This window comes from Cornus florida, unplaced genomic scaffold, assembly GCF_030987335.1.
Source record: "Cornus florida cultivar Cherokee Brave unplaced genomic scaffold, ASM3098733v1 CherokeeBrave_3.0.0_Hap2_Chr11, whole genome shotgun sequence".
Taxonomy (NCBI): Eukaryota; Viridiplantae; Streptophyta; class Magnoliopsida; order Cornales; family Cornaceae; genus Cornus; species Cornus florida.
Window position 1 is genome coordinate 109,092,643 of NW_026775581.1, and position 25,801 is coordinate 109,118,443.

General features: G+C 36.4%; 4 protein-coding genes and 1 pseudogene across 8 annotated transcripts; 3 read left to right on the top strand and 2 right to left on the bottom strand.

Moving 5' to 3' along the window:
- Window positions 1–2,922: 2,922 nt before the first annotated feature.
- On the top strand, window positions 2,923–7,311 carry LOC132282759 (hypersensitive-induced response protein 1). Of its 5 annotated transcripts, none has more exons than XM_059784541.1 (6): window positions 2,923–2,944; window positions 4,780–4,973; window positions 5,140–5,260; window positions 5,417–5,508; window positions 5,696–5,792; window positions 6,763–7,311. In XM_059784541.1, exons 2-6 carry the CDS (start codon window positions 4,785–4,787, stop codon window positions 7,119–7,121), a joined length of 858 nt encoding a protein of 285 aa, XP_059640524.1. In that variant the 5' UTR covers window positions 2,923–2,944; window positions 4,780–4,784; the 3' UTR covers window positions 7,122–7,311. The 5 variants fall into 5 exon arrangements, with proteins under 5 accessions (XP_059640524.1, XP_059640523.1, XP_059640522.1 ...); XM_059784540.1 differs by lacking the exon at window positions 2,923–2,944 and adding an exon at window positions 2,958–3,063; XM_059784539.1 differs by lacking the exon at window positions 2,923–2,944 and adding an exon at window positions 4,000–4,078.
- A 728-nt stretch (window positions 7,312–8,039) lies between these two features.
- LOC132281822 (hypersensitive-induced response protein 1-like) lies at window positions 8,040–9,432 on the top strand (annotated as a pseudogene).
- A 265-nt stretch (window positions 9,433–9,697) lies between these two features.
- On the bottom strand, window positions 9,698–11,721 carry LOC132284630 (mitochondrial outer membrane protein porin of 36 kDa-like). The gene is made up of 5 exons (XM_059786747.1): window positions 11,610–11,721; window positions 11,362–11,448; window positions 10,939–11,006; window positions 10,639–10,847; window positions 9,698–10,349 (listed from the first exon to the last, which is right to left on the bottom strand). Exons 1-5 carry the CDS (start codon window positions 11,656–11,658, stop codon window positions 10,043–10,045), a joined length of 720 nt encoding a protein of 239 aa, XP_059642730.1. The 5' UTR covers window positions 11,659–11,721; the 3' UTR covers window positions 9,698–10,042.
- Window positions 11,722–13,442: 1,721 nt separating this feature from the next.
- On the bottom strand, window positions 13,443–17,156 carry LOC132283805 (protein QUIRKY). Its single transcript, XM_059785832.1, has one exon. The coding sequence runs from the start codon at window positions 16,908–16,910 to the stop codon at window positions 13,842–13,844; it is 3,069 nt and encodes a 1,022-aa protein (XP_059641815.1). The 5' UTR covers window positions 16,911–17,156; the 3' UTR covers window positions 13,443–13,841.
- Window positions 17,157–23,156: 6,000 nt separating this feature from the next.
- Window positions 23,157–25,643, top strand: LOC132286827 (pectate lyase-like). The gene is made up of 4 exons (XM_059789228.1): window positions 23,157–23,689; window positions 23,798–24,449; window positions 24,560–24,802; window positions 24,939–25,643. Exons 1-4 carry the CDS (start codon window positions 23,499–23,501, stop codon window positions 25,200–25,202), a joined length of 1,350 nt encoding a protein of 449 aa, XP_059645211.1. The 5' UTR covers window positions 23,157–23,498; the 3' UTR covers window positions 25,203–25,643.
- The last annotated feature ends 158 nt before the right edge of the window (window positions 25,644–25,801 follow it).

Here is a 25,801-nt window from a genome sequence, read left to right on the forward strand (position 1 = left end):
TTCAATAAAAAAATTTAATACCAAATTTATCCTTATTTTTATAATAGATAAAATATATAAAAAGGGTATGGCATAAATTCGTGAAAATAATTTTTTATTTTTATTTTTATTTTTCAAACATAATAGTTATTTTTTAATATATTTTTCTTTGTTTTATCTCGTAGTTAATGTTATTATTTTTTTTATTTTTTATTGTATCAGACTTAATTAATCTTGTGTTTTGAAAAGATAGAAGATAGAAAGAGATTTTTTATTTTGTGAGTTACGATCGTAAAGAATAATTCATTTATGATAAAAAAGAAAAGAAAAATAAAACACCGAAAAGCAAAAACAAATAATTTAACGAAAAATATAAATCATTTAATGTAATCGTTATCTTGATAAACTTTAAGCTTCATTATTTTATTCCTAGTGATAAAGTGAGCCGGTTGAAAATTTCTTAGTGAGAAGGATTGAAAATGAAAAAGGAATGAAAGAGAGAGAATAAAAATAAGAAAAGTCGTTAAGGAATCAATTTCCAAGGGAAACAGACTCTCCTTTTATAGTGGCACATAATTGCACAGAAGGTGATAACAAGAAGCATGTGAATGATGGGGCCCATGAAGAGCACAAGATGACCACCATTTTCCAATTTGTTAAATTGCTGAGCAGTTTCTTGGACATGGCGATTCACCAAACCCCATTAATTGAATAAGTCTCACATTCATCGAATTCGGATAAGCCAACCCATCTAACCAATAGGATTAGATCGTGGAGCAAAAAAATAAAAAATAAAATATAAAAAAACAATTACTATCCAAAATATTCATCTATAAAAAACACACACACACACGATGTTGAGATAGGTACGTGAAAATATGAAATTGAGAATTACAAACCAAGAGAATGAGTAAGACGACCATATAGAGGCAGGCGAATTTCATCTTGCAATACAAGGGGAAATTAGATTTATTTGTGTTTTAAATATAATAAAATAAATTAAATGGCTAATAATTAAGGAGTCCCAGAATTTTCAAATTAAGTTTACACAGGCAACGTTTTTACGTTGTTCCTCCACGGGGGTGGCATTTTGGACATTAGACAAAAATTATAAAAGTGACCACTTAATATGTTAATAATGTTTATTTCAATAAAAATCTTTGACAATAGAGCGACTTACACATTTAATTATTATTATTATTATGAATCAAGTGAATAATATATATTTTTTCACTATTATATAATTTTTTAAAATTTAAAATTTATTTAAATATTAATTTCCACAATTCTCAGTTAATTTTTGTAAGCTTAATAATTAGTTAATTATATTTAAAAAAAAACGTCAAAGAAGCGGATGATAAAAAAACAATTAAATAATAATAGAATTTCGAAATTTGATAGAATGTGGAATGAAAATTTTAGAATGAATCAAATTCTTTTTCCACACTGTTAAATTGATACGAAGGAGTCTAACAATATAAGGAAATGCCCATTATTAAGTTGCTACTATTGATTGTATGAGTCTAATAGTATAAGGAAATAAGGAAGTAATAAGGATCTAATAATATAAGGAATAAGGAAATAAAAACATTAGGAAATTATGAGTCAGTTTTTTAATTTGAGACGGAGGAAGAAATAATTTTAGGGACTCACTAAAATAAGGAGATAAAATTTTAATGAATTCTAATAAAATAAGAAAACAATTTTAATTAAAATTTTAATGAATTTTAATGAATAGGACGCTTTGGCACGTCTAATAATATAAGAAAATAAAAATATTTGGAAGTTGAAATAATAATTTTAGAATCGATGTAAGGAAATAAATTTTTTAAGAAGTCCAATATAATAAGGAAACAATAGTTTTAGCGACCTTCTTATTAGCGGGGCCTTATGCAACCGTTAAGTCGCCTAATAGTTCAATCGGCCTTGTCTCAACAACTTTTGCAATTGACCTGATTCAGCTTGAATTTGTATTGTGTGTATACATTTTGGCTTGATGTTGATGTATGAAGTATCTCAGAATCAAACTTACAAAATAATTAGCTGAAATTGAAATCAAACCAATTAAACCATTTTCCTTTCTTGGTAAAGGACTAACAAAATAGCTTGAACTAAACAATATTACAACATTGTTGCCAAAACCTCCCACCTCCATAATTACTCATTTATTAATTTTAAGATCACCTAGTACCCAATTGAGGGTGGATTAAACACATTAAAAGTCTTTGAAGTAATCGGGTAACAGCAATGTCATAATGAGTCACTGCTAAAAAAAAAAAAAAGTTAGTCCCACCCGTAGTTTTTGATATCATATTATTAATTTTAAAATCAACGCATTCAAGTTAGCAAATAGGTAATTTTTGCTTTTCCTCAATATATGTGTATAAAATTATAAATATAGTGAGTTATTAGGGGAATAGAGTTGAAAGGCCATCCGATTAATTTGACTTGATGTAACCAATCTCACCTAACGATAACTTTAAAATTGAAAACGTGTTGATGAAATTACTTAAAACGAAATAGTTTATATATATGCATTCACTTGCGTACGCAATATTACCTACCAATTACATAAAAACATATATATATAAGGTTTAAAAGGTTTTTGTTACGCACTGAAATTTATAATAAGAGTTATAGAGTTATTGTTGGAAACTATTTATTGGAGGCATACAGAATGAAAAATTTGTACTGTCTATCCTTTATCTTCTTCTGACCCCTTTATTGCCTAATTTGATCAAATCAAAACCGTCGATTCACACTTGCATTGCAAGCAAAACCATCTACTCACGCTTGCCTTGCTTACCCACAGTTTTCGATTCCCCACACTAGAGGCCTGAGCCCACTCAGCCTCTCTCTATATTATTTTATATATATATATATTTGTTGAAGGGGTATACTTTATTCCAAAAAGAAAAAGGATACAACTAGCAGAAAAGTGGTTGTCTTTTCAGAGTGCTAGAAGGTATCTCTCATCTTGTAAATTGCTGCGATAATTCCCATATCTCTATCTAGGGTTCAAACTTTTTTTATTTTTAATTTCTTATTACTTCTTTGCACGAAACCCAAAATCCAAATCTCTCGGTGAGTTCTTTAATTCCTGTAATCTCTTCGATTAACATGTGAATGCATGTATATTCTGTACCGTATTAAAATGAAAATCATCATTCATCAATTCAATAAAATTTATTTTAGTGGATAACGCGTCTTTTTCAAAACTTTTCATATGCAAGCGTACGGAAAGGATTACCATTTGTCACATATTATTGTTATTAATTAATCACACCAAAAAAATCACTCCAAAGACTCTTAACCTATTTGTTATCTTTGATTTGATTTTGTGATGTTTGCGTGCCGAATTTTGTTTTGGTCTGGGGAGATGTTTTTCTGTTGTGGGTCTTGGACTCCTTTCCAACTCTCTTATATCTCAATAAAAAGGGTTTTTAGGGTTTAGGGCTTGGAGTGTCTTGGGAGAGATTGGCTGAAATTTGTAATTCCTGTTCTTCTAAAATCTTTTGCCGGCCTAAGTTGTCTGTGGCTTGTTTGTTCTTTTATTGGAACTATGTAATGTTTCTTGTTCCTTGTTCCTTGTTTAATTTGTTATTGATTACAACTGGGTTGATTTTGATATAGATCACACACACACACACACATATAATTGCTGTGATTTCGTAAGCACTCGTTGACAGCTTCTTTGAAGTATATCCTAAATCCAAGCACAGTTCATTACTTATAATGTATATGAATCATTATACAAATATAATATGACAACAGCTCTTTCAAGGATTAATCTTAAATAGTATTTAGGAATTTTCTCGTGGGTTTCCATCTCTTTATGGCGAAGACTCTGAGAGTCTTTGCCTGCAGTTTAGGCACAACCTGTGCAAGCACAGCTCATTTGATTATGATTATTTACATATATAGGAGAATATTAGTAGCTGACTTTATTGTCAGAGAGTTGCTGTACTTTAGTAAATACTAATAGACAAATAAAAAAAATATTTGACCCCACTTGATTATGTGGCAATTGCAGCCCTTTATAATCCTTGCCTCATTCGACTTAACATCTCATCTTCTAGTTTACTATTCATATTTAATTGTAAGTCTCTCTCTCTCTCTCTCTCTCTCTCTCTCTCTCATCTATTGGGTTTGTTGAGTTGACTTGAAATTCTATGTTTTATGTACTGCCCTTGAATTTGCCAAAATTTTGTGTAGTTTTTTTTTTTTTTTTGAGAATTGAAGTCCGTTGATGCATGTAGTTATCCAGAAATCACCAGTCATGGAACCGTATATTCTTGTAGATTTATTATTGTCATTTGTGCAAAGAATTTCTCAGAGTTTAGGGAATTAGATGATCTATAATCTATTATTAAAATTGGTATAATTTTTCTGATAATATATGTTGGGTTTTGTTGTAGAGACTTTACAATTCGTGTTTCTTCTCATAAGAGCATAGGTTTACCTAAAAAAACAAAGAACAGTTCCTTTTATTTGTTTGGTCATTTATCTATTTTTTCAACTCATGTTATGGATCATGTTCATGTATTACTGTCAGTTTAGATGTTCAATTAAAATAAATCTGACTTGTTTAAAGAACACTGAATCACTGTGGGAATTATCATCCTTCTAATCTTTTAATCTTAGATGGGTGCCTTGGTTATCAGGGGTGACTCTTTATCTAGCCATGTTTTGTTGGTCTGTAAAGAAACATTCTAATTTCTTTTTCTGACTCTTTATCTAGCCATGTTTTGTTGGTCTGTAGAGAAACATTCTAATTTCTTTTTCTAATTGTCTCTGTAGAAAATATGGGTAATCTGTTTTGTTGTGTACAAGTGGACCAATCCACAGTTGCAATTAAGGAGAGATTTGGCAAGTTCGATGAGGTACTTGAACCGGGATGCCATTGCCTGCCTTGGTTCCTTGGAAGTCAGCTGTCTGGGCATCTTTCCCTTCGACTGCAGCAGTTGGATGTCCGCTGCGAGACCAAAACCAAGGTCTTTCTCTTTCGTAATTAGCATTTTAAATCTTTATTATTAATATTTTTTGTTTGGATGCTAAAATTTTAGCTATCAGAAATAGATATATATGTTTCCTTTGTGGCAGTTAGTGTTCAAGTGGAACTGAAATCATTTGTCTTTGTGGTCATTAATTTCTTTGCAGGACAATGTATTTGTCAATGTTGTAGCATCTATTCAGTATCGTGCACTGGCAGATAAGGCGAACGATGCTTTCTATAAACTCACCAACACAAGGACTCAAATCCAGGCTTATGTGTTTGATGGTACTGACCCAAAGTCATGCTTGATATGTTGAAATAAGCTTTAATGAAGATCATAAAGAAAAATAAACTGTCTAAGTTGCATATGCACTGCAATATTAATATTATATTACCACAAATATCATAAGCTGACTGGCTTTTTCTTCTAAATATATTTAGTAATTAGAGCCAGTGTTCCGAAGCTACTCCTTGATGATGCCTTTGAGCAAAAGAATGAAATTGCTAAAGCTGTTGAAGATGAACTCGAAAAGGTTTGATCAGATAGTGATTAAATATTATGATGCCTATGTCTACAGGCTACTCAAAGTTCTTTGATCCCTGACCCATTGGTCCCTGTGCACATTCATCAAGCTATTCATTTGATCCCTGAACCCATCGACCAATCAATAGAACTATGTTTTGACTTGATTATAACACCGTTCTTTCAATTTCTCACAGGCTATGTCTGCATATGGCTATGAGATTGTGCAAACGCTGATTGTTGATATAGAACCAGATGAGCACGTTAAGCGTGCTATGAATGAAATCAATGCTGGTAAAGATACACTATCTCTCCTATAATCTGTAGAAGTTTTTAAATTCAACTCTATTTCTCAAAAGATACCCTCTCCTATAATTTGACCAAGTTTCTAAATTCAACTTTATCTCCCGTATGGCTTTTCATGGCCATACTGTTTAATATTAGTTATACCATTTTAAACGGCTATACTGCTTTGAGAGGCTGTATCTTGAGTCATGTAATTGACTTGTCTTCGTTCTATTGTCGAACTTGTGGACTTAGAAAATCTGCAAAGTGAAAACCCATCAAATGATCACTGTTGAAACCCCTTGCCTCCCTCTTCCTGGGAAACAAGAATGTCAGTATATCCTGACAGGCAGTTTTAGCTATTCTATGGCCTCAAATATGATAAATTGTAGTTCATGAGATATTTGTGATTAATATGCTACGTACTGTTTTACTATAGATTGGGAATTAGTACCTATCAAACACTCTTGCCAACTAAGCCAATTATCTCTCACCAAAATGATCTGCTGTTTATGTCAGTATATCCTGACAGGCAGTTTTAGCTAATCTATGGCCTCAAATATGATAAACTGTAGTTCATGAGATATTTGCGATTAATATGCTGCGTACTGTTTTACTATAGATTGGGAATTAGTACCTATCAAACAATCTTGCCAACTAAGCCAATTATCTCTCACCAAAATGATCTGCCGTTTTTTGAGCAACTGGTTTTCAATTTTGTTTCACAGTTCTATAGAATGTCAGTATATCCTGACAGGCAGTTGTAGCTAATCTATGGCCTCAAATATGATAAATTGTAGTTCATGAGATATTTGTGATTAATATGCTGCCTACTGTTTTACTATAGATTGGGAATTAGTACCTATTAAACACTCTTGCCAACTAAGCCAATTATCTCTCACCAAAATGATCTGCTGTTTTTTGAGCAACTGGTTTTCAATTTTGTTTCACAGTTCTAATAACTAAAATTTATTTTCAGCTGCAAGGATGAGGGTGGCGGCTAATGAAAAGGCGGAGGCTGAAAAAATTCTACAAATTAAGCGAGCTGAGGGTGAGGCTGAGTCCAAGTACCTCTCAGGATTGGGAATTGCTCGCCAGCGTCAAGCGATCGTGGATGGTTTGAGAGATAGTGTGTTGGGCTTTTCAGTTAATGTGCCGGGAACTACTGCAAAAGATGTCATGGACATGGTCCTTGTCACTCAGTACTTTGACACCATGAAGGAAATCGGTGCATCCTCAAAATCCTCCGCTGTGTTCATCCCCCATGGACCTGGTGCTGTTCGTGATGTGGCTAGTCAGATCCGTGATGGACTTCTCCAGGGATCACACACTTCTTGATTCTCTCTCAAGTTGCTACAGAAATTCTATGACATAGTTCCTTTATGTTTTATATTTCTTGGTGTTTGTTTTGTGGTTTCTTCCTATGGATACTTGTCTATAACTTTTTTAAGTACATAGCAGACTTGAACATTTGGTAGAAGTACAAGCTTATTATATAATTTGCAAACTATGGGATTGTTCCTTGGTAGATGCCAGTTCATTGGTTCTCTCTGTTGCAGTCCTAATTCAAGAATTTGCTGCAGCTTTTTAAACAATAGAAGCTGCATCTGATTGAAACTGTGGTCACTCGAGGTGATTCATATAGTTGGGTTATTATAAGAAATTGGAAATTGAAGGACTTTTTTTTGGTTATTCTCCGAGGGAATGTATCACTCTCAATATCATTAATTGAGCCCAATTTCTTAAAAGTTATATAATAATTTAATGTTTTTACTTACTCTGGATGTACTCCATAATTGTTTTTAAACATTTTGGACAACCTACAAAATTATGAACAATTAAATTCTCTGACTCACAACTAATATTGTTTTCTGTAATACAAAAAGGTCAATTTGAGTTTGTGTATCAGCAAAATTACTGGGATAACACATAATTACATATAAAATTGTACTTATTTCAAATTACGAAACAGTCTCACCACACGCGAACAAGACTATATGTAACTCTCTCCATAGTGGCAGAAACTGAGCTCATGCTATATTTTTCTTCCGACAATGATATCTTTGACCTCACTGCAATAGAGTACCAAAAAAGAAAAACAAAGTTGCTTAATCTTCTAGGATCTAAGAGCAAATACAGCCCTAGCTTGGCCTTATTAGTTACAGCCTTGAAGTCCACCTCTCCCACTATAGTTAAGTGGTGACCATAACTCCTGCTGTATAAGGGCACCTACCTTGCCGAGCTTTTACCATTGTAATGGGTGCCCAAAGTAAGTAGAGTGACCAACGGTTCAGTAGTCTAGCGGTATAGCCTCTTACTCCTCAAAAGACGTCGGAGGTTCAAGTCTCAGAAGAGTCAAGTGTGTGTGAGTACCAACTAGGAAAAAAAAAAAAAAAAAGTAATTAGAGTCTCATTGTTGATTTTTGGAAACTTTTCTTTGTAGCATTTAGTGCGAATGTGCTAGTGGAACTGAAATCACTGGTCTTTGTAGTTATTAATTTCTTTGCAGGACAATGTATTTGTCAATGTTGTAGCATCTGTGCAGTATCGCGTGTACTGGCAGATAAGGCGAGCGATGCTTTCTATAAACTCACCAACACAAGGACTCAAATCCAGGCCTATGTGTTTGATGGTACTGACCCAAAAGTCATGCTTGATATGTAGAAATAAACATAATGTAGATCATAAAGAAAAATAATCTCTGTCTTCGTTGCATTTGCACTGCGATTTTGAGATCAGATTACCTCGAGGATGCCTTTGAGCAAAAAAATGAATTGCTAAAGCTGTTGAAGATGAACTTGAAAAGGTTTGATCAGATAGTGATTAAATATTATGATTCCTATGTATTGACTTGGTTTTAACACTGTTCTTTCAATTGCTCGCAGGCTATGTCTGCATATGGCTATGAGATTGTGCACACACTGATTGTTGATATAGAACCAGATGAACACTGCATATACTTGATGTATTCATAGTAAATTTCTATATTAACTGATTTTTTTTTTAAGATAGAGAAGAACGAACTAGTTTGCTGTTTCCTTGGAAACAAGAATGTCAGCCTGTCCTGACAATCAGTTTTAGCTTTTCAATGGCCTTAAATATGATAAATTTTTGTTCATGAGATATTTGTGATTAATATGCATAATGTTTTAACTATAGGTTGGAAATTAGTACTATCAAAATCTCTTTCCAACTAAGCCAATTATCTCACACCAAAATGTTTTCCTGTTTATTGAGCAACTAGTTTTTAATTTTGTTTCACAGTTCCAGTAACTAAAATTTATTTTCAGCTGCAAGACTGAGGGTGGCTGCTAATGAGAAGGCAGAGGCTGAAAAAATTCTACAAATTAAGCGAGCTGAAGGTGGGGCCGAGTCTAAGTACCTCTCAGGTTTGGGAATTGCTTGCCAGCGTCAAGCAATCGTGGATGGCTTGAGAGATAGTGTGTTAGGCTTTTCAGTTAATGTGCCAGGAACTACTGAAAAGGATGTTATGGACATGGTCCCTGTCACTGAGTACTTTGACACCGTGAAGGAAATTGGCACGGCCTCTAAATCCTCTGCTGTGTTCATCCCCCATGGACCTGGTGCCGTTCGCGATATGGCTACTAAGATCCGTGATGGACTTCTTCAAGCTTCATCACACATCTGATTCTCTCTCTTAAGTTGCTATAAAAATTCTCTGCCAAAGAAGGTTTTTTGTTTATATTTCTTGGTGTTTGATGTCTTGTGATTCCTTCCTACATAGTAACTATATAACTTTTAAAGATTTGACAGAAGTACAAGCTTTATAATTTGCAAACTATGGTATGGTTTCTCATGATGCCACTTTTACGTAGCAGACTTAGTTAAGATGGAAATATTTACATGATTCATAGAGTCAAATTTATTTTGATCAAACTCTGAGAGTTCAGCATAAAAGGAATGTTTTTTTGGTCCTTCTCCATGAGATTCTCCAAATAAAACATCTCATTATATATAGCACCAATTGAGCCCAACATCTTATTATCTGCTTTCCTGATAGGTAAACATTTTCTAGCTTTCATATATATATATATATATATAACGTACTAAAAGGGTCATAACTTTGCACTCTTATGATATGGTAGAATGGGGAAAGAAGGGTCATTCCCTTGTAGAAAGTGGAAGAAACTGGGCTCATGCAATATTGTTCTTCCAACAATTATATGTTTTACCCCCATGGTATATAAGAAAGAAAAAGAAAAACAAAGTTGCTTGATCTTCTAGGGTTGCTTGATCTTCTAGGGTCTAATAGCCAAAGACAGCCCTAGCTTAGCCTTATTAGTTACAGCCTTGAAGTCCACCTCTCCAGCTATAGTTAAGAGAAGTGGTGACCATAACTGCTGCTGTATAAGGGCACCTACCTTGAAGTTAGTGGTCAGTCGAGCTTTCACCGTTGTAATGGGAAGCAAAGCATACTGGGTGCCCAAACTAAGTACTGTCTCATTGCTGAAGAATCTGTGAGTTAGCTCGGCTGCAACAGCAGTGCTGGTAAGAGGATTCAGTGAGCGATAACAAGAAGCACGCAGAGTATCAGCTTTGTCATTCCTGCATCATTAAGTATGTATCAGAAAATCAACCATTTTGATTCAAATTAATAGTGAATGAGAATGTTCTAAATATGATCTCAAACTAGTACAGCACATTTGCTATACATATAAAAATATGTTATCTTTGAAAAGAACCACCACTTAAAGCTTCATCTCATGTGGTTGTTCTCAAAAGGTTCATGCAGGGTAAGATTTCTCATTTAATTTTGATAAAACGGAAAATTCAATGTGAAGTGCTTCTTCATTCAATTTATTTCTGTCATGTCAAACAGAGGAAAAAGAATTACAAGCTCAAGGAAGCAATGAGGATGGGACTGTTCAAGGTAAAACCAGCATTGCATTTGGCCAAAGTTGCTGTTGCGCTATCAAATGCGAGTTCTGTTCCAATGGAGAAAAAGCTGCTACCGACCACGCCTGAGAAATCTAGTATAGGTCTTGTTGCCAAACTGATGCCTGCAGTAACCCCGACATAGTCATGTAAGTATCTCAGTTCCACCTGCATCCACAATCACCAGTGAATTATGGTTGAAGTTTCTTGAAATATAATAAAGACAAGAAATGTGTATATAGCAATGAGTCCATGGCACCTTGTTAGACCTTTGATAAGGTATGAAAAATCTAAAATCTGTCCCAAGTCCAGGCACAATCTCATTAACTGCAACATTTGAAAAAAGTTCAAGAAGTATGTTAAACTTTCAAATGATGATCAAAGCAGCAATTCACAACTATGCACAAACAAGAGTTGTTTGTTGGGTCTTATCTGAAGAGAGTTTAATTGCAAAAAAGAGAACTAATATTAGCTCTACTTGAAGTAAAACATTATTTTCATTTTGACAATGAAACTTCCAGATTTTTCAATTGATAAGCTGTATTATTGAAAGCAATGCATGCAAATCATTGAGAGCATCAAAATAAACTACTCATATTTCAGCATCAATTCCTCCATTGAATAGAAATAAATGAAAACAACATTTGAAAACTTTATTATCAACATATCAAGAAGAGATTACTTTGACAGGACAAATTAAAGCTCCAGTCCAGGATTTGGTAGTGAAAGTGAATTGGTGGTTGCTGAAAATAATCCTTGTACAGAAGATCTACAAAAAGGTAAATATACATAAGCAAATATATAGGAGATTATAAGTATGATCATATCACAAAGGAAAACATATTTAATTTATGAATGGTAAAAACTTTCACTCAACTAGAAAACAAGACCTTAAGTAATGATTTGTAGGAAGAAAAAAAGATGTTTTACCTCTGGCTTTCTTGCCAATACCATGGTAGATACCGGGACCGTTGCTCATTTCAATTTCAAAGTTTATGATGATGCAACCTTGTTTTATTTCTCTTGGTTAATTTTGTTTCGACAAGAAAATTTAAACATTTGAATGGAAAAGAAGCCGCCAAATTAAGAGGAAATTTCTCCCTAGTAGCAAAAGTTTGAGGGAACCTTCCCAGAACCCATTCAAGATCTATATAATGGCCTATTGTGGTAGATCTAGAGTACTATAAAGACTTTACAGACAGGTCCTGAAAATAGTGAGGAACAATTGAAATATGGAACAACACAGAGTTTTAGTAAGATCTGAATAAGAACAAAAACACAGTACTTTTGGAAATTTCTCCATTAACAAGCAAGTACATACAAGTGACCCTACTAAGAAGGCATCTTCATTGTGCTTGTGCATTTGTAGAAGAACTCTCCTATATTTTTTTTTTATTGGCACACCATTTATGTGCTTTTTTCGAACATGGAGCAAGCTCAGTTGTTATGGAGTGGTGCATTTTGGCTTTAAAAGCACGCAGGATCTCAGATTAGCTTCGCGATGATGTTGTTATGGTGAGTTCTTTTTTGGTGAGATTGTTGCAAGTTTCAAACCATCCATGATTTCAGAAGATTATTCTTGTATATTAGGCCTCTCACTGTTATATATCCTCTAATCAGCCTACTATTCTCTAAATTGATATTACATGCTTTAAGGTAAACTGTCTAATACTTGTTTCAATTTGCCAATGCTATTCTACCATGTGATGGAGGAACTAAAGCTGTTCATTGTCCATTCAAAATTAATAGTAGATTTACTTGGATTTGCTGCAGCCTTAGTGACTTTTTCTGAATTACTGCAGAAATTCCCAAATCATTTCCCTTTCTTTCATCAAATCAATGGAATATAAATAATCCCACATAATCCAACAAATTCCCAAGTATTCACAAATATCCTGAACATCACTAATTAATCACTGTGTTAAAAGTAAACTTTTTCAATTGCTGGTTAATTGTGTTTTTTTTTTTTTTTTTTTTTTTTCTTTCTTTTTTTTTTTTTTTCTTTCTCAACTTTACATGAATTGCATTCTAAATTGCTGGCAATTCCTTTTCTTCTTCTTCTTCCCTCTTTCAGTAAAAGGTAAAAATTTTACTATCCACCCACATCCTGATTTTCTTCTTTTTCCCCTCTTTCAGTAAAAAGTAGAATTTTTTACTATCCACATCCACATGCATTTTCCTCTTTTTTTTCGTGCTTTCCCTTTTTTCTCACCTTGGTTGTAGTGTTATTGTTGTCTGAATCTGCTCTCTCCCATACTTGAACTTGTGGCCCAACATATAGGTCCCAAGGGTACTTTAAATACAAAATCAGAGAAAATCAAATGACAACTAAATTAAATAGACTAGGGTCTCAAATCTCAATACTGCAATGATCAAAGAAGTAAGGAAAGCACAATTCTCTTTGTTCCTTTTCTTCTTCCTGAAAATCTTTATCATTGAATTAATGATTCTAATATTAAATAAGTAAAAAAAAAAAAAGACAACTTATTTAAACAAAAAATGATGATTAACAGTGAAGATAAAATGGAATCCTTTAAGTGAAAGTAGAGAATTTAAGATCACTTGAATGTCACATAGAAGAGGATTGGATAACATTGACTAAAGTGAATAATTTTAGCATCTGTTATCGATTGCAGGCTAAAACTATATATACAATGATTCCACAGAATGTGTGGAATAATCATATCTTTATACTGCACCAAACAATGATATATATATAAAGGGAATGGTAAAACTTATGATGAGAAGCATTAAAATCACGTAAAATTATAACGGGACTTGTCCAATTTTATATGTTAGAATGCAAATCAATGTTAACACTTTCCGCGACACAAATTACAACAAACTCTCTCTCATTTAAAATCTCCCCTTCAAACCTTTCACCATCTTTGTTCTCCACCTCCCTTTGTTTTTTTTTTTCCTTCCCTTATTTAATAATGCTTTCAATCTCTCAATACAAAACAAGAAACAAAACCCCATTCCCACATGCCTTTTAACCCCACTCTCTTTTTCACTTGTTACAATGATGTTTGTTATTAAACCCCACACTTTTTCAACACCAACAGTTGAATGAAAACCCAATTGTTTCTTTACTCTCTGTCCTCCACCACCACTTCCACAATGCCCAAATTTTCTACTCATCATCTACTACACCTACTTTTACTACATTAACCGATCAGACAAGCTTGGAAGTCGCCTAAAGAAGTTCAAGCTAGCTGGTGGCATGGGGTCTCTGAACATTGGGTGGCGCAAAAAGTAAAACCCTAGTGCCACTGCTACCATTTTTGGTGGCACCACATACAGTACCACTGTTATTGCAAGGCACACCCCTACAAACAACTTTGTGGCCCGTGGGTCCCTCCAGCTCACCAACGCTTGGACCCTCTCTCCTTGTGTCGCCAAATCACCCAACACTGTTTGGACCCTTGCAGCCAATGTTCTCAACCGGTCATACCGGATCCTGATGATTTCGGGTGGTTTTGAGCTCGGAATTGTGTCGAATTCTTCATCTAATTCATCCGGGTCAACAGTCTCGGATTGAGAAAGTCTGATATCCATCCCGGCTGGTATTTTAGGTCTGAACCGATAGTACCATACCCCGATCAAGAACACGTATAAGAACCCGGTTGGGACTATCAAATCCGGGTACCAAACAAGAACCAAGTACAACACATGGACTAAAACCGTTGTAACCGGATTCCTCCACCGCCGAATGTCATCTATCCATTTTGCTAACCCGACCGCCCATGCTAGCACAGCCACTATCCGGAACCAATTGGCTTTACTCTTTCTCATGCTCCAGGTGTGCGAATCCGCATCCAACATGTACCGAACAACTTCAGGCCCCAGTGGTGGCTCCGACCTTGCAAGCCACACCGCCACCATTTTAGTGGCTGCCCCACGTAATGCCTCCTGTTGAGCCACCCCAAGTGGGCGAAGATAATGCATTCGCGGAAGCAAAGGCTGCCCATAAACTGCACACGTCTCTGGCAACAATGACGGGCAGGCAAACCGAACTGCAACCTCAATTTCTCCCATTTTCTTCAACCCGGTCCGTAACAACACCAGTAACGGGTAGGAATTGGTATACACCTTGTTGCTCTCCAATGTAGATACGCGTATACGGACTTTTCCTATACGGTAGTCGGGCTTGTCCTCTGACACGTCAGCGAACATACGCCAGTTGTCAAAGACCCCTATTGTCAGCACGGTACACGGGTCATAGACCTGCCACGTGTATTGCTCGTTCCAGCGAGGATCAAAGCTATCAGTGATGGTCCTGGTGCGGACCCACTTTTTCCCATACTTCGCGACGCAGTAAGCATCGGTGGACCCTTTTCCGCCACCCTTCGTTTTCATCGGAAGCAAACCACGAGCGCCGAGGATGCCGAGCTCCAATATTCCGATCGCCGGCTTCCAGAGCTGTTTTGCCGTCGGCCGGAAGTCACTGCACACGTGAGCGGCCTCGTCGAGCACGTGATACCCACCCTCCAAGCAGAGCCTCAAGTGTATGCGCCCACAGTAGGAGGACCCATTTGCTGCTCCTCCAACACCTCCCAATCCGAACCACTTGGAGGCCACGTGTCGTTCATCCAGCCGTTGCTCGATTGAAGACACAGGAATCATGATGAGGCCGAGAAGCGCTGGATCTTTGGCGGTACAGTCCTCGACGAGCAGGATCAACTGGTCTTCGAATGGCTCGCCGGCGACGAACACGAGGTCTTCGTGCCAGAAGAACGTGGAGTTGTGATTGTTCATCGCTCCTCGCCTGGTTCTTACGGACTGAAACCCTAGCTGTGCTTTGACTCGAATCTCAGGAGCTGTCAATGGAGGTAGATTGGGAGCAATGTGTAGGTCTTGAGCTTCGATGACTGTAATTCTCAGATACCAAAGCTTCGGAGACTGATAGACCTTTGAGCGCGTATGAGCAACGTGCGGTGCGTCGGTGCTCCAAGATTCGGGAAACGCATCGTCGGCTTGAGTTCCGATCCAAACGGAGAGCTGCATGTCCCCGGAGACACAGCCAGAATGTGAATTGTCGGCGCCTTCGAGGCGGTACCACAGAGGAGCTAGTGGACTATCCGGCGGATCACGAACCGGAACGTCTGAGAGATCGAAGCATACCCCGCCGAGGAAGCGCTCCGTCGGTCCGTCCCAGACGGAGATCTCGAGAGTCGAACTGGCTGAATCTGGTTTGTTGTGTCCGAGAGCGAAGACCTGGTGCCACTCGGGGTTTGTCGACGGCTCGTTCGGTCTGTAACTCGCCGGTTTCGATTTAACGAAATGGCCCGATGTACGGATCTTTACGAACGGATTCTCATTCTGTGTGAGTCCACGAGCTTTCACAATTCTGATGAAGAGGTACTGCATCGGCTCGACGAGGCCGAAGTTCGACATTCTCTCCGATTCGCCGGCGAACTTTCCGGTGATCACTCTCGGCGCGTATTCACCGTTTGGTCTTCTGAGAACTCTCACTCTTTCGTTTTGACATCCAACAGAACCAACTCCAACAGGACCTACACCCCCTACCTGCATCTTCCTCACCTCTGCCGGAAACTGACGCACTTCCTGCTGGACCACCGGAGGTACATGATGAGGATGATGATGCTCCATCTGGACCGTCGCAGCCGGCGGGGACTCCAGTATAGTAACAATCGGTGGCGACATTGATCCTTCCATTGCCACCTGCGTCGGCATAGGAACATCCACAACCACCGGCGTCACCACCGCTTCCTTCTCCTGCGGCGGCGGTTCTTCAGTCTTAGGCTCCTCCTCAACCATCTCATCATAGTAGTAAATTCTTAATCCAATCTCTCCTCTGATCCAACTGAACACACTCTTCTTCTCCAAAGGACTGTAAACCAACCCTTCATTCCCTTTCTTGGCAAATTGGCTTCCGTACATCTTCACACGCCCTAGAAAGTGATTCTTCCTCGCACTCCCATTGCTATTCTTCTTGTCATTGAATACCTCGATTTCAAGCTCTTCCAACTCCATCGTCCCCGGATCCGAGACGATGAATTCGAGACTCTCGTTCCATACAGGATTCAAATTTCTGAATACCGTCGATGTTCGCTTTTTCTGGCCGTCGAAGTCCGCGACGACGTAGGGACTCGAGCTTCCTTGGCCGTCCTTGGGAAGGAGGTCACGAGCGTCAACCACGTCGACTATCAATTTACGGATTATTTGGGGTTGGTGTTGCTGTGGAGGAGGAGGAGACGACATAGTCATGGTTTCATGTTTTGTTTTGTTTTTCCGGCCGGTGAGGCGTCAGGTTTCCGGCGATGGAGTGAGGGTGGTTGAAGTTGGAATATGGACAAAGAATGGCCGTTGATGGCGGTGAGGTGAAGTGGATTGATTTTGCTTGTCTGTGGTGTTTGCTTTTTGTGTGGCCTTTTTGAATTCGGTTTACGCTTTCTAATTTTGTTTCTTATTTTTTTTTTTAATTTGCATTGCTTTTACTGTTTTCAGATTTGGGGAATGTCTTTTGGAGGGAATTTTTTGTTGCAATTGTTGGTGATGTGATGAGATGCTGCTGCTTGGGTGGATGTAGAGAGAGAGAGAAAGGAAATGAGATTCCATTCTCTCTCGTGAAGGCTTCTCCAACTTTTCCGTTTCCTCTTTTTTTTTTTTTTTGGGTACGTAAACTAATCACTTCATCTCTCTACAACTTGATCATAGTTTGCAAATTACAATTATAAGATATAGTTTGTGTCTTTATATTAATATATGTAAAATATAATTTTCTTGTTGAATTTTTAACTTTGTGAGATCAGGCAGGGTTGGATTTTGTCTCAAGTTATGCCGGACCAATCCTTGGGTCTAAATTGAGTTTTGTTAAGGCCTTCTATTCATCATGAGGTTTGATTACACAACTTGGATTATGTTATATAAAATACTGTATTTTGACACTAGTGTAAGGAAACTTATGGAAAAAGAAGAAGAAGATTCTAATGTTCTTAAAATATTAGTACAATCTTTTCATTAGAAAGATTAAAACAATGACAATGTGCCCTTAAAGTAATAAATTAAGAATAAATGAAATCTTTAAGTTCAAGTCCTAATTTTAGCCATTAATTCTCTGTACCTGAACTCACATTGATTTGAAGCACCAACAATGGCTTGAGATGGAAGTAGAGGGTTTTGATTGAGAGTCTGAGACTGGGATTGAATTTTGGTAGTGGGCTTGAAATGGAGCTTGAGCTTGGATGGTTGGTTTTGATTGAGATTGAGTTTCGAATGAACTTATATTTGGAGTTTTAACAATGACAAGTTAAAGGTCCTCCTAGCTTGTCCAGACTAGTTTTATGTGGACTTGAACCAATTCAATTACTATGCAGAGCCAATCCGCTTATAAACAGTTGAAATTACTATGCAGAGCCAATCCGCTTATATATAACATAAGAAGTACATAATGAGAGCTTGGACTATAGGTCATTGATGGGAAGGAACTGACTGAAGTGGGTAGTGGGGATAAATTGAAATTGAAATCATGATTGATGATATGGTACGATTTTATGTGAAGTGGTGGTGCGATCGTTTTGACGACCATTGACTAATCATGATTTAAGGTTGTGAGAGAGAAGACTAAGGCATCGTATGAGAAATCTCAATTTGACTGACCATGGATGGAGCAAACTACAAAGAAGAAGAATGTGTTATTTGCAGAATCGCGAAAAAACTGAATGTAGGTGTGCATTTAGACATTTGGTGAAAATCAATCACTTATAGTTTCCTAATATTTGAAACCATAAATCCATCCTCTGTAATCTAGTGATGTTAGTTATAAAAAAGAAAAATACAATACAGAAGATGGAATGGGGGAAATAAAAAAAAAAAAAAACATTTTATAGTTAATTTGCCAAGATGAAGAAAGCAAACAGATGTTATTGTTGTTGGTCACAGGGGCATAAATTGTTTAGAAAATAGTGATATCTTCTGATTCAGGTCTTGTTCAAGTGAACATACATGTGAAAAGCTTCAGTAAATCACACCACACACTAAGATGCTAGTGCAAGGCAAAATGTACTACCTCCGTAGATGACCCAATTCCTTTTTGACAAAAGTAACCAACATTTCAAATAAAGTGGAGGACAAAAGCATCTCCTTTATCGCTTCAGGGCCCTTATTCTCTTCTATGTGCAGTGTCATTTGTCAACACCCATAGCTGTCAAATTGGATAATGTCCCGCTAGGATGAGGACAACTTCCCCAAATTGGATTGAGAGCCCCCTAAACCAGCTTCAAACTTTTGAAATCAAAGACCACCCAACCATTAACTACAAGTTCAAATATAATTTAGATAAACTGTAGTCTGTTCACATGAAATTCAAAGCTATGGATGCTTCATGGTTCTACTCAAGTCTTAATATTATTTATTTATTTTTAAACCCATAGTCAAGTCTTAATTAAATGCATACTTTTTGTTTAGATTATGGCCATATTTGTGTCATGGAAGCTAAAATATCCACTCTATATTTACTTCCCACTATATCAACAAACAACCATTTGTCTACTTTTTTTTTTTTTTTTTTTTCTCACTAAATTGGCAAAAGCGGGACAATTGTAGTGAGGTTTTCAAAAACTAATGTAATTATATAATGTAAGTGAAATATGTTTTCTACATCATCCATTTATTTATTTTTTTTCACCTCTTTTGCTTTAAAATATTGTGCACATTTCTGCTCTAAGAATAAATCACAAGACAAGAAAATCATTGTATGTATAAAATGGAAAACCCAAAAGAGAAACAGTACACAAACATGCCCTAAAATACAGTACAAAAAAGAAAATGATCCTATTCTATTGCTGTTTGTGGTTGATGTGGACCCAACTGCACCAATTTTTATTTTATCGGCACGCATATCGAAGAAGCTTCTCCCTCCCGCTTCTTGTATACGTGGGTACGGTGGATTGTTGATGCGGTGGGTTTGTTCACCCTTTAGTGGAAATATTGGTTATGGAATCGGATCCTTTCTATATAAAGTGACTTTCCATCTGATGCTTGTGTTTTTGGCATATAACAAGATGAGCACAAGCTCAATATTGCCACCTATTGGATTCTTATGTTTTTTTTTTAATGTTTTTGTTTTGAATAAGTCTATAATTTTTCATTTTTTATTTTTACGTGGCAAGAAGTGAGAGAGGATGGTGTGAGTTGGCTCTCACACGACTTGGAAGAGTTCTTCTACCAACTGATGTATCTAGCTCAACCGAAAAAGTCTATAATTGAATAAATTACTATTAAGATATAAGAGTGTGAGGTAGTGAACTCCACAAACTCTGCTACAGCAGTGTTAGGAAATTAATGAAATTTCACAATAAAAAGGGGGAGAATTTAAAGGCTTGTTCGGTTCAAAGCAATTTTAAAATCCTTAAAATAGAAAACAAGTTTAAGAGAATCATGAAAACAGAAAATCCAAATTCAAAATTTATATTTGCAAAATTATAAAATATTTTTGAGAATTCTGTGTAACCAAATGAAATTTCAATAAAAATAAAGAAAACTCTTTGGGACTTTTTATCGGACTTTTTTTGAAAAAATAAAAATTTAAGAGCTCTTCGTCAAATTCCCAAAGGCGTAAGTTAAGAAAACTCTTTGGGACTGGGAACATAATCTAATTTAGCATATCCAGTCTCTTGTTTGAATCTAATTCATGTAGTTTGTGAGGTTGAAGATAAAACCCACCTAATTACTCAATACCCAAGTTAGGTGAAGTGAGAGAAGATGTTGAATAGTCACCTTTAAAAGACATTTGATAAATCTGACGTGGCTTGACCACATCAGATTCGGTAAAAGATTGGGGATAATTGTTGGGGTTTTCTATTATTATTCTTAGACAAAATTTATAATTGCAAAAATTTAGTTCAAATTTAAGAAGAATGCAACGAAAATTTGGGATGTCTGAGACTTATGTGGAAAAAGCTTTCAAATCATTGTGTTTTAATAAAGAGCAATACTTAGATCTTCGCTAGTGAGGACTTACACCGTCCTCACTAATCACTAGTGAGGATCTACACCATCTTCATTAGTGATGTGAACCAATAATAAATAGACATGACATCACAGAGATGATGATTTATTATGGTGAGTAAATACACACTTATCAAATCACAACTAAATCACAGTGATAGTGATTTATTATTGGTCCACATCATCAGTGAGGATAGACTTAAGTATCATTCTTTAATAAATACACTAACCTCTTCTATCACGTCATTAAAATGGGATTAACAGTTGGTATCATATTACTAAAATGATATTTGTATATTTAATAAATATATCTTGTGAAATGAGGGCAATATTGAAATTTAAACATTTTTTTAATTTTTTTATAACATGACATAATCATTGTGTTTTTTGAGCAACATGGGAGATGATTGTTACCAAGATTTCATATTCCAGTGAATTCTGTATAATTTTGGACAAAAATAGAGGAGGTCTTAGTAATTTTGTCATATCACAGGGGAGTTCTATGTAATTAACTCTATATTAAATGTAAAAAATACAAATCCTATGTGTAATTTAATAGTTCCTAATCAAATTCTTAGAATCCCATATCTGCAAAATAATTCCATAATTATCAACAAAGTTTTATATATATATATATATATATATATATATATATATATTGTAGTTTGAATAAGATATCTCTTTCTAAATTCCATCCCAAAAAATAATTTATTTTCCATTACATTTTCTTGGGTAGGTAAGTATATGAGTGGAAATATAACATAAAATATGTATTTATTTATGTGTGTATAAAAGAAGATAATGGGGGACAATAATTATTTTCCATTATTATTTTCTTGGGTAGGTAAGTATTTGGATTGAATTGAAAGATGAATCTTTGCAGTCCCATTATTCAAAATTCATTAATTGTCAAAAATGACTCCCCATCGCCAAAGTTTTCTATAAAAAATGGTGCAAAGCAACGGAGTGACTTGACCCCATCATCTACAGTTTGAAGATATAAAAGGAATATTGGACTTTTATGCCCTTCCATGAATAACGGCTTCTCAATTTAAGGAGTGACCATAGACTACTACTTCTCTCCAATAAACATCAATCATATAACATCATATAACATGATGAATTCAGATATTTCAGAAATGTGTCCAACTTATGTCAGAGTCGGTGAGGTGGGTTCCAACTTTGAATCCGGACTCCACTCGTCCCGTGGCTTGGTTGTGTGTCGCTACTATATCGACTACATCGGCACAAATTGCGATACAATAGAGGATTTGGTGGAAATGGTCGGTGAACTCGTACGTCACGAGCAACCGATACTACTTGGAGCAGATGTAAACCTCCACATTGACCATTTTATAACCCTATGAAATCTGCAACACTAAAATGTACCTAACACTTCTGACACATTTACATAAAAATCCATATTACTTTTTACATCTAAATACATGTTAAAGCCTTCTTGTTTTGGAAATATTGATATATATATTGTAACAATTCTCACCTTACTCAAGTGCAATATTATTAGTTTTTGATTTTCCTGGATTAGAAACTTTTCAAGGAATTACTCATCCTAGTACTACTCCAAATTGAGCACGCTTAACTTCAGAGTTCTGGTACGTTCACGACTATCATCACTTTAAAACGCGTTGATGTAAAACCTATATATATCATCACTTCACATTTTTCAAGCGATGTGGGATTTTGACCTAAGTCACACAATTCTTTTCAACAAGTGTCATTCTCACGCTCCGACCTAAGTCACACAATTCTTTTCAACAAGTGTCATTCTCACGCTCCGAGCGCGCTCCCGCTCTCACGTTTCGTGTGCGCTCTTGTTTAAATTCTTACTGCTTATGACTTAATTATGCCGCTCTCACGCTACTGTTCTCGAATTCGTTCTCGCTCCAGTCCCCGCTTTATGTGACTTAGACCACGACATCTTATATTTTACCAGTGCTTGCCCACATCACACCTGTCCACGGAGGTCATCACATATAAATCAGATCATAATTAGGGTTGAAAATGGGTCAAGCTAGCCCAACATATACATTGAATTTACTAACTGCCCATAAGGGCATGTTTGGTTCAATATTTTGTTTTATGATAATTATAAGTTATAAAATTGTACAAAAACATGCTTTATTAATAATTTCTGAAAACTTAGTTGAAAAAATGTCTTTTATATATCTCTTAAAACAGTTTTCTATCTTTTGAATGACAAACCAAGCCATCTGTGAGTCTATGACAGGTAAATCAAGCAACTGAAATCTTGTACTTTTGGTGTTTGGAATTTAGGTCATGAAATTAAAATTAGACTACTTAAAAATTTAAACCATTATGATATTAATTATAATTGGCAAATGCAGCGCCTTACAACATATAAATAAGAGTTATAAATAGGCACAACTCCAAAAGGGTTGGGGCCAAACTCAATGATTGCAATTCTCTTCCACTCCTAGAATATAGAGCCCCAAATCCCAAATAGATATCATCCAGTGAAAAGAAAGCAAATAAGTCACCACTCACCACTTGACCGTTATTGGGAAGTGGTTGCCCACTCTTCCCTCTCTTCTTCTTGTTCTCATTTCATTTGCTTCATTTAGATTTCCTTCTAATTGTATTTAAATCATCCCTCCTTCCCCCATCATTTCAATTAAACTTACCAATATATATCTTTGTATATATAGGTTTAGTAGGTCTTGTCCTTGCCCTATATTTCTTATACCACCACCAACAGGTGTGTAGAAAAAAAAATAATAATAAAAAAATAAAAATAAAAATAAAAATAAAAATAGTACATAAAACTGGTTTTAAAAAATATAGATAGGAATTAAAAGAACCAAAATAATGGTAGGATTTAAGCTTAATTTGTTATTTTTAGTTTCTTTTGTTGTGATGGTTTCCACCATAGAGGCCAACATTGGCCATTTTGATGAGGTCTGGCAGAAGCGTGCCCAGGAAGCCAAGAAGACCGCTCGCGAGGCCTACCATCCGAATCCTGAGGATGTTATGAATCATTTCAATGGCAACGTCCACAAGTAAATTCATTCATTCTCTTTCTTTCTTTTGGTTTTGATGATCAAATTGTCTCATTTGGTGTTAATGGTTTGTGTTCATAATGAGAACTAATTGCTTTGTTGGTGAAGATCTTTGAATGGTCACAACAGCACAAGAAGGCATTTACACAAGTATAAAGGCCCTTGCTTGGCCACAAACCCCATTGACCGGTGCTGGAGGTGCCGGAAAAACTGGGATAAAGACCGACAGAGGCTAGCCCGTTGTGTCCTGGGGTTTGGCCGCCACACCAGAGGAGGCAAAGGTGGCAAAATTTATGTGGTCACTGACCCGTCTGACAGTGACATGGTTAACCCTAAACCGGGCACCTTACGCCATGCAGTCATTCAGACAGAGCCACTTTGGATCATATTTGCACACAACATGGTGATCAGGTTAAGCGAGGAGCTTATCATGACCAGCCATAAGACCATCGATGCACGCGGAGCTAACGTGCACATTGCCAATGGTGCTGGCATCATGATACAGTATGTGAAAAATGTGATCATCCATGGCCTCCACATTCATGATGTTAAGCAGGGCAATGGTGGCATTATCAGGGACTCGCTTGATCACTACGGCTTTCGCTCACATAGTGATGGTGATGGAGTCTCCATCTTTGGATCCACAAATGTTTGGATCGATCATCTTTCCATGTCCAATTGCTATGACGGACTAATAGACGCTATTGGAGGTTCCACTGCCATTACCATCTCCAACTGCCACTTTACCCACCATAACGAGGTAATCTTAACTTTGTCCATACTATGTCAATCACAGATTTTGAGAATATATATATATATATATGTATAGTATGTATATATATTGAGAATTGAAGCATGCATTGTATGCAGGTTATGTTGTTTGGTGCAAGTGATAGCACCTCAGACGATGCAATAATGCAAATTACAGTTGCTTTCAACCACTTTGGTCAGGGGCTGGTGCAAAGGATGCCTCGGTGCCGGTGGGGGCTCGTCCATGCCGTCAACAATGACTACACCCATTGGCTCATGTATGCCATTGGAGGCAGCCAACATCCTACTATCCTTAGCCAGGGTAACCGCTTCATTGCTCCCCCCAACCCAGCTGCCAAAGAGGTAACGATATATCTCTATTCCTATATATATATATATAGAAATACTCGGCCAATCAACTCAATTCAACTATTTGGATAGGTTACATGAATCACTATGACAAATTATTGCATGCTGATGTATGTTTGTGGTGGCGTAGGTGACAAAGAGGGACTACGCACCAGAGAGCGTGTGGAAGAATTGGTTGTGGAGATCAGAGGGAGATCTTTTGATGAACGGAGCATTTTTCAGGCAATCCGGAGACCCAAAACTGGCCTTCACCAAGAGCGATTTGGTTGATCACGGAGACCTGAAAAAGAGCTTCGACAAGAAGGATTTGATCAAACCAAAGCCTGGGTCATATGTGAGAAGGCTCACACGCTTTGCTGGTTCTCTTAACTGCAGACCTAAGCAGCCATGCTAGTTAGTTAAATTTTTTGTGTAATGTCTAAATGGGGACTCAAATCAATCCGTGTCGTTAAAATAGGAACTGGAAGTGAAGGGAATTAAACATAAACAATATCATAGGGTAATTCAATATTTACTCTCTTGTAGGAGAGTTGAGGTAGATATCGGAGAAAGAATATGAGTGAATAAAAGGGAAGCCTAGCAATTTTCAGAAATGAAGCTTTCTTCAGGATTTGGCCCGAACTCTTCGGCATAGTCCTACGCCCACTTTTCGATTTTTTAGTAAAACTTTTGTCAAGTTTTCATTGAACATAGTAATATAACATTTTCCTTTCAAAAAGTATTTCCGAAATACATAAAAAACAGTCACTTTATGCAAAATAATTTCAACGTTAATGTCTTGCTTGAAAAAGAACAAGAATTACTAGTTCTGCCTTCAATCTTATAATGCCATGCTAGCTGGGACAAGCATTATTTTTCAAGAACATCGTGTATTGAATTCCCGCTCCCAAGAGAAGATTTCAAAAAAATATGATAGACAATGATTATAATCTGCTTTGATCTTTTCTGTACATTATTTGTTCTGGGATGGGATGAAAGATGACTAATTGTGCT

Excerpts from the sequence above, each read along its gene's own strand:
- LOC132282759 (XM_059784541.1), top strand. The coding sequence starts at position 4,785 with ATGGGTAATCTGTTTTGTTGTGTACAAGTGGACCAATCCACAGTTGCA. Across the intron at positions 4,974-5,139 it reads GCTGCGAGACCAAAACCAAG|GACAATGTATTTGTCAATGT; the intron begins GTCTTTCTCTTT and ends ATTTCTTTGCAG. Across the intron at positions 5,261-5,416 it reads CCAGGCTTATGTGTTTGATG|TAATTAGAGCCAGTGTTCCG; the intron begins GTACTGACCCAA and ends AAATATATTTAG.
- LOC132284630 (XM_059786747.1), bottom strand. The coding sequence starts at position 11,658 with ATGAGCAACGGTCCCGGTATCTACCATGGTATTGGCAAGAAAGCCAGA. Across the intron at positions 11,449-11,609 it reads TATTGGCAAGAAAGCCAGAG|ATCTTCTGTACAAGGATTAT; the intron begins GTAAAACATCTT and ends ACCTTTTTGTAG. Across the intron at positions 11,007-11,361 it reads CTTTAATTTGTCCTGTCAAA|TTAATGAGATTGTGCCTGGA; the intron begins GTAATCTCTTCT and ends CAAATGTTGCAG.
- LOC132283805 (XM_059785832.1), bottom strand. The coding sequence starts at position 16,910 with ATGACTATGTCGTCTCCTCCTCCTCCACAGCAACACCAACCCCAAATA.
- LOC132286827 (XM_059789228.1), top strand. The coding sequence starts at position 23,499 with ATGGTAGGATTTAAGCTTAATTTGTTATTTTTAGTTTCTTTTGTTGTG. Across the intron at positions 23,690-23,797 it reads TTCAATGGCAACGTCCACAA|ATCTTTGAATGGTCACAACA; the intron begins GTAAATTCATTC and ends TTGTTGGTGAAG. Across the intron at positions 24,803-24,938 it reads CCAACCCAGCTGCCAAAGAG|GTGACAAAGAGGGACTACGC; the intron begins GTAACGATATAT and ends GTGGTGGCGTAG.